General features: G+C 34.1%; 1 protein-coding gene across 1 annotated transcript in view; it reads right to left on the bottom strand.

Annotated features, from left to right (window-relative positions):
• Positions 1-6,283: 6,283 nt before the first annotated feature.
• The window catches only part of ACTR3 (actin related protein 3), a 70,995-nt gene continuing 65,616 nt past the window's right edge, over positions 6,284-11,662 (bottom strand). Inside the window, exons 11-12 of the mRNA XM_033231719.1 lie at positions 9,196-9,279; positions 6,284-7,528 (exon numbers count right to left, since the gene is read on the bottom strand). Of these exons, the coding sequence (XP_033087610.1) occupies positions 7,433-7,528; positions 9,196-9,279 (180 nt within the window). The 3' untranslated portion in view covers positions 6,284-7,432. The remainder of the gene's footprint in view (positions 7,529-9,195; positions 9,280-11,662) is intronic.

The following is an 11,662-nucleotide window of genomic DNA, read 5'->3' as shown; positions in this document are numbered from 1 at the left end:
GGGAAGAAACCTTCATGTATAGTACATACATTCTCAATGGACACATGTAGAGCCAGTTTATGAGTGCCTCAAATCTCCACGATGAATTAAAGCCAGCTATCATGTATGTGTAATGTCATATTAAGGGGTAAAAATGTCTTACATGTTTAAGCAGACTATGCAATTAACTTCTCATCTTTTCAACTGCAGGAGCTGTACAAAGTCTAACCTTAAAAGAAATGTAGAGAACACTAGCAAGTACTGTAAAAAGAGAATTTTAAGGGCAGAAAAAAAAAAAAAAAAGAATCTTAGAATGTTACTCAATCCTTTACCTCTCCTGGATTTCATTAATGCAAGAATGTACACAATCTTATTTCTGATTTTGAAATTTTCACATTACTTTGTTGTAGCCTGAATATACTTTTAAAGTTCCAGAATGCAAAACTCACGTGTTTCATTCACCACTACCCGCAGCACCTTGAAGAGTGCTTAGCATACAGAATGTTCCAAATCAATACTGCTGGTAAATAAATCCCACTGCAAATTACTGTCACAGCCTAAAGAACAGCTTTAGTTTTACTGAAGTCATGGGCTTATTACTGAAAATGGCATGCTTTAAATGGGAAAATGAAACACATTATTTCCATGGTCCAGATTCAATTTGCTTTTAATAGTAAGCCTTACTGAAATATATTCACTTATAGATAACGGCAGAAAAGAGAGACATCTAGTGGGTGGACGGAAGGAGTAAGCTCAGAAGCCACATCTGCCACTCCTTCCATCTCTTGGCTAAATGTCTGAAAAAGCCATTTGTCAACTTTGTGACACAGGTCAAAGGGATGTTGCTACTTCAATTTCAGAAAGAATACTAGAATACTAATGACTGAATGAAAAATCTTCCACTTGGGGTTTAAGAAGTCATTTCTCCTTGAGGGGAAAATACATAAAAGCATTTCATTCACTGTTCTAGTACCCTGAGGAATATTGCCCACAGAGTTGCAACCTTCCACTTTATAAAGGTGAAGATAGATAAACAGAAAAAGAGTACTGCCCAAACCAAATAATGCTATTTCTTTTGAGATATACCAGTGGCAGGGGACTCCAGAGACATTTAACTCAGATGTTATCTAAAGGCGATCACTAGCAGATCTTTGAGCTTGAGGTCATTAAAACATATATACACATATAAGGGTTGATCCATTTTTTCAGTGGACCATCTTAAAAGGAAGATCACTTTATTCACCAAATGTTTAAGCATCTGCCACATGCCAAGCATTGTATTTTATAACATCATCACAAACTTCCCTTTTACTTGTAGCCTAAAAATGTTTTACCAGTCTTTATAAGTCAAGTGAGGTACTATTTCATAAAAGATCGTTATGTCACTGGCAAGTTGAACTTTCAGTATTAGTGAGATCAGAAACGAGGTACACAAATTTAGCACGAATGTGGAGATACATAGCCAAAATGTGAAAGACCTCAAGTATGCTCCGTGGCGAAGCTAGATTAGGCAGTGTGAAATCCCCATGGTTTTTCTGTATATGGAATGTCATTTTTATTTTAAGAGCTCATTGCCTATTCATAAAGTCCAATCCAATCTCAAATAGACTGCTGAGTTTTAGGCTCCTGCATTAGTTCAGCACATTAGCCTGGTAACTGTAGTATCAAACATGACTTGGGTCATCTGATACCTCCCTTTAGTAGTCTAGCACAGTAATGTTGCTATCAGCTTTCCCAATAGAATTAGTCAGAGAAGCTAAGAAATGTTGCCAAATTAATTTTGAAAAAACATTTAATAAACCATATGTTATTCAGTAAAATATCAAAAGAATTATAACCAATAAGTTCTATTCTGCCACTACTTGTGTGGTCTTTGCAGTCACCTTTTCCACAATGCTATTTATGTCAATCATGTGTGATTTCACCCTGAACTGCATCAACTTTTTCACCAGTTTGTATTCGAGGGTGTGTTTGAAGGTGGCAGATATCCTTCAATCTTCCCTCCCACTCTTCTCCTAACTTAACTTCTCCTAATCACAATATTCTAATCCCTTCCCCAATTGCTGTAACTCAAGTTGCTTCTGCCATATCTAAAACATTGTCCCCACCTACTCTCCATCTACTAAAACATTCATCTTTCAAGGTCTGGGGTAAGAAAAATCAGTCTACTGCAGTAGAAACTACCCCACTAGTGCTTTAGTCATCTCATGAATACATACATTATTCCAACTAATCATTATGGCATTAAAAACAAGTCTCAGATTTTCTTGTTGCTCACGAATTTATTTGGGAAAGATCCCATGTACCCCCAATAAGAAAAAGACGTATGGTTCCAATTCCGGTATCAATTTTCTAAAATAATTCCAAATAAGATTAACAATCTACTGCAACCTTGAATCTTATTCATCAAAAATGGAGGAAGTTTAGAATTAAGCCATCTCTAAATCAAGTGGTTTAACATGGGCTCTGGACAATAAAAGAGAGTCAAAATTCATCAATAAAAGCCAGAGGTAGAAATTAGTCATGTTTCTGCTGCTCATGTTGAATATTACAAGACATTTCAGGACATTTCAATTATCCTTGTACAACAATCTGATTTAGAGCCCATGATCATTTACACTACAGAGATTTCGAAATGACTGAAGACTTAGATAATTATTTAAGACCTACTTCAGAAAAGTTATGATCACTTAGTAATCCCCCACTATTTTACGCAGAATTTCACTTTTAAGGTGGAAACCAGTGAACAGAAAAAGTCGTAACTCGGTCATATTTGACAAATATGGGTATTCTGAAGGAACAAAATTTGTATACTCATGTAATTCAGTTTTAATTTTAACATGAAAAATACTTTTTATTCATTCATTCATCAAACACATCTACTGAGACAACTACTATATGCCAAGCAATACGTAAGGCACTGAAAATACGAAATGAATAAAGGAGATGCTACTGTAGAATTACTTTCTTCATCTGTTGTTGGATATAACATTTAGGTAAAAATTTTAGGAGCAAAGTACTAATTTTTAAACCACAGATCCACTTTTACAAGCCCCACTTTCACCTTACACAGCTGGATTTCTCCCTCTAAACAACTATCACTACCATTTTTAGAAAGAGAAATTTCACACTTACTGTCTCTCAGATCTTATCTAGGCAAAATATTTGTCCCTCCTCCAAGAGTGCCTTTACTATTAGACTAGCCTCTAAGCCAAAAACAGAATATTAATTCATCTTTATGCACAGTACTTGAACCACAGTAGACAGTCAATAAATGTTCTGGGATTGAAGGCCCAAAACCTGATGCAATATATAGGTAATATAAGTGAATGCTGGTGCTTGAATAAAAGGGAAACTTTGTTTTAATTCAGCATCTTAGATTTAATGTAATTATAAAAGTCACCAAAAATTGACAGAACACTAGAAAACAACTGCTAAATCAAAATAGAATATCATATACTTTTAATTTTTCATCTTTTTCTTTCATATTTCTCAGTTGCCTTCTTTCCTAGATCATGTATTTCTATCGTTTGTTTCTTTTTTAATGTTCCTGACCACTGGAGCACTAGTAATAAATACTTAACTCAAATAGGTTATATTTAATTTCAGCACCCAAGCTCCAAATGCATCAGCTAAAGTGGGTTATAGCACGGAGAATACCTCAGATGATCACGTATTTTAATTTATTTTTGTTAAAAGTCTACCAAGACCAAGGCAAATTATAATAAAAGTTCTCATATAATAGAAAACAAATTATGTGGAAAAGGATAAACATTTATACAGTATTGAAGCATTATCAACAATGAGTAGCAGAAATTCTTTTTCACTGAAGTCCAAAAGCCATGCCAGCCTTCCAGCAGATCCAAAGATTCTTGCTAAAGGTCAATTCAGGATATAGACCTAATATAGGAACCAAGTATTTACTGTCAAGATTTGCTATGAAAGTCCCACATAACTTGTAACAACTGTCTTTGGCCAACTATATATACAAGGTGCTGTTACAACGAAATGTATTTTAAGGCACAGGATTCCAAACTGAGTAGAACATTTTGCTCCCAGAGTTTGCATAGATTTTGGATTATTTATACCAGCTAATAGAATTAGTACCAATTAACCTGAGTTGGAAATCTGGGTGCTAACAGAGAGACTTCAGAGGGCTATCCAAGGTACTCACGCCTAGTGACTATGAACTATGAAAGTTCAGAAAGAATGGGTCACAGGAATCAAGGTTGAGCTGGTAACAGAAGGGGGAAAAGACTGGACTTCACTACTGACAGATTAGCCCAGAATGAAGGGAACAAAAACATTCTTTATGGTACAAATACGTTTTTTACAACACAAATCATCTCCTCAATAATTTTATAAACATTCTAGTATCTGAAAGAAGCTTCTATAAATATATTCTCCAGTACTTTTCTGTAGAAATTAAGAATAAAGATCATAATTGGCCTATTATCCCTGTATTTCATATTATTTCTAAATATATTCCTAGAAATATCTGCAAGAATAGTTATTTTGATCTTTAAGTAGCTGTGAATATAAAGCAAAAAGTTGTATTGGGGGTCTGAATAACCACTTTATCTCTTACAGAAAAGAAGATAGGTAAGAAGAGGGTGAGTACTTATAGTAGGTGCCATGAATTAATGTCTAAGGGTTAAGACATGAAAATTGCTTACTTTTTGAAAAGCAGGCATCAAGTTAAGATAATGACCATTGATTTTATTTGTCCATTACTATTTCCCACTTGATCAAAGCACTGCCTATTAAAAAGGATAAATCAGATAACACCTTTACTACTACAAATGAATTAATAGAAAAGGCTAGGTTTTGCAGTCAGAATCTACTACACTGCTAATATTGCTATTTTTAAGCTACATTATATTCTAACAACTCAAAGAAATTGCAGGATAATCCAGCATAATGCCTTTACCTTATACATAAATTAAATTAAGGTCCAGAGAGTTCAAATAATTTGTCCAAAATAATAAAAATATATTTTCCAAGTTTTAACAAAAAACAAATTTCGAGGAGCTATATCATCAATTATCAGAAACAGAATTAAAAATTCAATCACTAGCTTCAGTTGGTGCTTTTCCAATGTACCGTGCTCATGTTGCTTGATATCTAATCAGTGTTACAGACTTTTTAGTTCACCTTGGTCAACCTCTACATATTTCCAACTGAAGTTGCTTTAAGTTGAAAAAACGATATACAATCACAGGGGAGAGATATAAAGAAACAAGAATGCTGTTACCATCCTATTAGGGTTCACTCCTCCAAAAGTAGAGCAAAAGGGATATCAGGAAATACACAAGAAAGGCTGGAGTTTTGTCTCCCCAAATAAGTGTAAGCTTAAAGAAAGTTTTTGACCTTCATGTTTTTGTAGCAAACAGTTAAGAACATCTCTGTATAAATATGCCTGAGATTGTCATCAAACAGCTTTATAAATATGTCTTTCTAGCTTATTCACTTACTACCCAACCATCGCCGGTGGAAAAGACATTTATGACAATGCTAACAATATTTTATTGGGCCAGCAGCAAGACATCTTTACTGCTTATCAATATAGTTCTTTATCAAAAGATCTTTAATAAAGCAAAGTGCAGAACAGTATATACAGTAAGTTCCTATTTGTGTAAAATAAGAAAGCTACATTTATTTCTATCTACACAGAAAATTACAATACAAGGACATCTAAGACATTCCAAGTAGTCTGTGTAATGATGTAAAAATGAGACAGGCTAGGGAAAAAAAACTTACTTTTGCTAATCTACTCTTTGGTACTGTTTGAATAGTATTTTTATAATGTTTGTGGAATACTTTTTCCAGTTTAAAAAAAAAGGAGACCTTTTGATATTGACGATGATACTACTATAGGATATATAATTTGTCTTTTACAATTCCATACTCAAAGAAGGAAGATTCACAAAAATGATTATAGGATTTTAAATATTCAGATCTATTCTAAACAAAAACTGAAGTTTACTCCCCAATTCTACCTTCATAGTAAAAACAAAAAACTAAACACTTTATATTATTTCACTTTTGAATAGAAGTATTCTAATCCTAACGTGTTATTTTCATGAATAATGGAGTTCAAGTGTTCACTGACAATTGCTAGTAAAAAGCCTATGAAACATTTCCCATCTTTCTATAAATAACTGGTAAAATTTTAAGGTCACAAGAAATTTTCTATCATACACATTACAGAGATTTCAATAACTCCCAAATCTCAACAGAAACAGATATCATATCACATACATAAAAACAAAGTAGAATTACATTACTTTAAAAAAAAACATTAGAAAAGGTAATTCAGTTTTAATTTATTTTCATCACTTTTTCTTCATAATCCAGATATTTTAAAATGCAAAGAAAATTAACTTTCAATGGTATGTTCAGGGACTGGCACTAAAAAAAATTTTCCGACTGCAAATGAGTTATACAAATGAAAATATCAAATGGAGATCCAGTTATCAAAATGAAAGCACTCAACATATTAAAAGTTCACAAGTATTTGTATTGAGCACATTAAAAAAGTCAGCTTGCTAACAACTGTTGTGATTTTAAAGAACTATTGCAGAAGTTTGAAGAAAATAGATTTATTAGTTAACTTATAAAGAGATTAAAGAGCCTGAAACAAGTATTAAAAAGAAATTTGTGCCTTTATTAGAATGTTGTTAGGCTTTAAATATGCCAATTTTGATAAATTATTGTTGTTGTTGTTGTTTTTTATAAGAAACAACACTACAGAACTGCAATACTGGTCCAACACTCTTGTCTTTACTCTTCTTTTAAAGCAAGAAAACAGAATGCGAGTAATCAGAAAGCACTAGCAGGCATCAGTTAATCCAAGATACTAGCTCTTAGTTCCAAAAGCACTTGCAAAGAAAACCTTTTCGGGGGAAGGGGTGGAGAGGGATGGAAGCACTCCATAATAACTGGAATCCCATGAGTGTGTATGCCAAGTCTCATGAGGCTATTTTTTGAATTTATCCTTTACTTGGTCATGGTTTTTTCCCTCAAATACAATTTTTCTTTGACTTTTTTTCCTCCAAGTATAAAAAGTATGAAATATAAACAAGCTCTTGCACTGCACACTTAGAAGTGTACAATTCAAGCATTATAGAGCTATCTACACACTGATAAATCCCATCAAATCTTGGATAATTCATTAATATACAAAATATCAGGGCACAGAAAGAACTAAAACCCACTTCTTTTTGTTACACATAAGATTCAAATATTCAATCTAAAGAAAAACACAATCACTTTCGCTCTCTTCTACATCTGCATGTTGATACACTTATTAAAATATTCCTGTATAATCATGTTTGGTGTTACTATTTCAAGTCAGGTTTAAAACCTCAAAACCAGCCATCCAGACAAAACAGGTAATCAGAAAGATTATCTCTTCCCCACCTCCCTAACCCCAATAACTATGAAGTCAATTTTACGACATGACTCCAAACACTGGATTGTGACGACAAATGCTAGGTCCAATTTCTTCATAGTCCTTTTTGGTGTGGCATACTTGGTAGAACTCAGGCTGAAAACAAAAAATGTATATTTTTATAAAGGTCAAAAATCTACCATCTTCAAAGTATACTGAAATAAATTTTAAGAGTGATGCTTTAAAATAGATGTTAAGTCTAAAATGTTTATTATTAGTCCATTCATGGCATGAAAGCTTAGAAATTCTAGCAGCCATGACTTACAACCAGCTATAAATCTTTATCGGAACTCCAAAAGAGCAATTAACTCCTGTCCCCCTATCCTTGTCTCACACACCTGCTGCGAGGATTCTGAAATTTTGAAGAATGGAAGGTTCTCAAATGTCTAGTCTCTTCTGTTGAGACTTTCCCACGCTTTCACTGCACCAATAATGTAAAGAAGCAGCATTCGCCTAACTACAGATAAACTACTCCTAGTCATGTTATGACCATTTTTCGTCTAGTTCTAAGAAATGTCTAGATCATTTGCCTTCCTCACTCGAGGTCTGGAAAAGATAGACTGTTCCATGCTGTGTTACCTCATTTCTCAAGGCAAAGTCACAAACTCAACTAGGTTATAAGGCCCAACTGAAGAAGACTAAAATTGAGGAAGAAAATAACTTTCATCTATTTTGGAAATGGTTTTAAATCCAAAATTGTACACTTATTCAATAATTCAGATAAAAGCTTCTTCATTTTAATATTCCATGCACTACCAGAACAAAACACCAGTACTTCCTAGGTTAATGGTATTAGAACACTAGAACACCTTTTAAGGGGGCTTTAAAGACATTTTAATTTGGGGACAGGATTTAGAACAACTCCCTTTACTCAGTGGAGAACATCACACTTTCTATGCAATGAAACTTAACTTTTACCTTAATATTTTTAAATACTTAAACAGAACAAACAAGGACCTTCTGATGACTAAATTACCAGTTTTAATAGAACTTTCCCTACAGATAAACTTTAAAACAGAGTATAAAATGGTCACTCTAAAACAATGGCTAGCAAGCTAAAAAAAAAAAAAAAAAAAAATTAAATTAAAATGACTTCCAATTAAATTTAAATTACTTCTAATTTTTAAAATACTACAAATACATATAGACAAAGTTTCTTACTATTTTTAGATAAAATTTAAAGGAATTTGCTTTGTTCTTCACTAAGTACAGATAGACTCTTCTATCTTAAAAAAAAATGTATAAATTTAAACACAAGCTTCAGCCAGGGGCAGTAGCTTACACCTATAAACTCAGCGCTCTTTGGGAGGTTGAGGTGCGAGGATCACTTGAGCCCAGGAGTTTGAGACCAGCCTGGGCAACATAGTAAGACCTCATCTCAATAAAAAATAATAATAAAGGCCGGGAGCAGTGGCTCACGCCTGTAATGCCAATGATTTGGGAGGCCGAGGTAGGTGGATCACCCAAGGTCAGGAGTTCGAGAGTAACCTAGCCAACATGGTGAAACCCAGTCTCTACTAAAAATGCAAAATTAGCCAGGTGTGGTGGCACACGCCTGTAGTCCCAGCTACTTGGGAGGCTGAGACAGGAGAATCACTTGAACCCAGGAGGCAGAGGTTGCAGTGGGCCAAGATCATGCCATTGCACTCCAGCCTGGGTGACGAGAGCGAAACTCCATCTCAAAAATAAATAAATAAATAAATAAATAAAATAAGAAAACAGTAATGATAAAATAAAATAAAAGTAAGCTTCATCACACTCACCGTGGAAGCCAGCATTGATCCTCCAAACCAAACTGCGTATCGCTGCATGTGGTGTGTAATGACTTGTACATCAATAGGTTTTGGCTAAGAAAGACATAGTAAGATCATCTTCATAGTAAATTCAAATAACAATTTCTGTGTCATTTAACCTTAAATGTACATATACAAAAATAATATTTGTACTAATTCAAGTGGTATCTTACAAACCAGAAACAACTGAGACTGCCTGTCTGAGAGGGAAGGAATTGGGAACACTGTGGAAGAGATTGGGAGGGAACAGAGCAGAACAAATGGAAGGAAAACATCAATGAGCACACGTTTTATACAGTTCTGACTTGAATAACCTAAATGTTAGTGTTTTACATATTTAAAAATAACACCTTAAAAGAAGGGGAGGTGGGGGCAAAACAAAGTACAGCAACAGCAAATTAAACTAATTGTAATTTTTTCAAACATAAGCATACTAAGGTGAGGAAAGGGACTAACCCAAGCAACTTGTGAACACAGTATTTTGCACCTTATAAGCCTTCAGGCTAAAGATAAAATATAAGCAAATACTGAACTCTAGTTTTGGGTCTATTTTTCACAGTGGTATGGATTAACAATTCTGAAACTATTATATACATATTCAGGGATTAAGCAAAAACATAAATATATTATATAGATAACAGGAGCCAGGCTTCTCACTGTCACAGAAGGGCATTACAATACGGAAGGGCAGAAAATGAGAGTGAACCCTCTACAACTGGAGACATCCGTAAAAATTCATGGTTTTTAATTTATGTAGAGAATTAGATATAGATGTAGAGACACACACACACCCCTAACTCTAATCACTGAGAAGTCCTAGACTCCATGATACCCCAGCAGCAATGAGCACAAAGCTTGGTTTCTTAGCAATGTTCTCCACAAAAAGGAACAAGACAAAGATGTCTTGAAGAAAGAAAAGGGGGGAAAAAAAGGCTGATTCCAGGGCCAGAAAGAGAAAGTACAAGATCAGCCTGAAACACCTTGATGTGCCAGGAAGTACAGAAGTAGGCAAAAAAAGATGTGGCTGCATCCAAAAAAAAAAAAATCTAAGAGCCATTTGAATAACTCCCACTGGTCAAATCTGGGGAAAATAAAATAAAATAAACGTGGCATTAAAATTAATGATGAGTGGTATTATTGGTATTATGATATCACAGTGATATTAAAGACACAGACCACAAAATGAGAAATCAGGAGTTCATATAGATATTACTAAAAGAATAAATGAATGTGGGAGAAGGGAAAACTCTTCCTTATAGTAAAACAAGACTTAAAAACATACAAGGAATGACGGAATTTGCAAAACGCCATTTAGCGACTACCACAGCAATAACTGTTTTAGGAAAGAATCACAATGGATGCTAAAAACTAGTGATTGAAACTTTAATGAGCAACAGGATAGTCTGAAGGTGTCTCCTCATAAGATTCTTATTAAATATAAAGGAAAACAAAATAACTTTATAGTGAAGAAACCTGGCGGACACAACTTCAACCAAATGCTCAAAATCCACACACAGGACAAATTCTATCATGTGTCTACTGATACAATGCACTAAAAATTATACAACATCAATTCTGTGGCATCACTGCCAAAAGTACATAATCTGAACCTAGTCAAGCAGAAATATTAAACCCAAGCTGAAGGATATGCTACAAAATAAATGACTGTACTCTTCAAAAATGTTACATTCATTCAAGAAAGACAAAAAACATTGAGTATGTAACAGACTGAAGTAACACAGTAAGTAAATGAAACATGCAATCCTTGACTGGATCCTAGATAAGGGGGAAAAAAAGGTATTTTGTTTTCCTTCTGTTATAAGGGACATTAGTGAAACAACTGGTAAAATTAGAATCAGTTCTGTAACTAGATAACACTGGATCAAGGTTATGTTCATGATTTTGACAACTGTAATATGTTCTTGATTTTAGAAATATACTAAAATGATTGGGGATAATGAACCATCATATCTACAATTCAGAGTGTGTGTGTGTGTGTGTGTGTGTGTGTGTGTGTACACACACATATTTATAGTAACAGAATGATATGGCTTTTTTCAAAGCTGTTTGGTTGCCATTAAAAATTACATACTGAAGGAGAATGAAGCCAGAAATAGATAGATATATAAACACATGCTATTAAGACCTATAAAAGTTACTAGCAAGAAAAATTAAGGTGAGAAGGCAGTCCTCCAGAACAAAAGGTTTTTCGTATACATGATGAACATCCCAAGTCTGAAAATCCAAAATGCTCCAAGATCCAAAAACTTTTTGAGCACCAACATGATGCTCAAAGGAAATGCTCACGATTTCAGATTTTTGGATTAAGGATGCTGAACCAGTATATAATGCAAATATTCCAAAATCCAGAAAAACTCAAAACCTGAAACACTTCTGGTACGAAGCAATTCAAAAAAGGGATACCCAACCTGTTTCT

The sequence above is a fragment of the Trachypithecus francoisi genome, unplaced genomic scaffold, assembly GCF_009764315.1.
Source record: "Trachypithecus francoisi isolate TF-2019V2 unplaced genomic scaffold, Tfra_2.0 Lachesis_group13, whole genome shotgun sequence".
NCBI lineage: Eukaryota > Metazoa > Chordata > Mammalia > Primates > Cercopithecidae > Trachypithecus > Trachypithecus francoisi.
The sequence above is the reverse complement of the archived record's forward strand: the minus strand, read 5'-3'. Positions and strand labels throughout refer to the sequence as shown.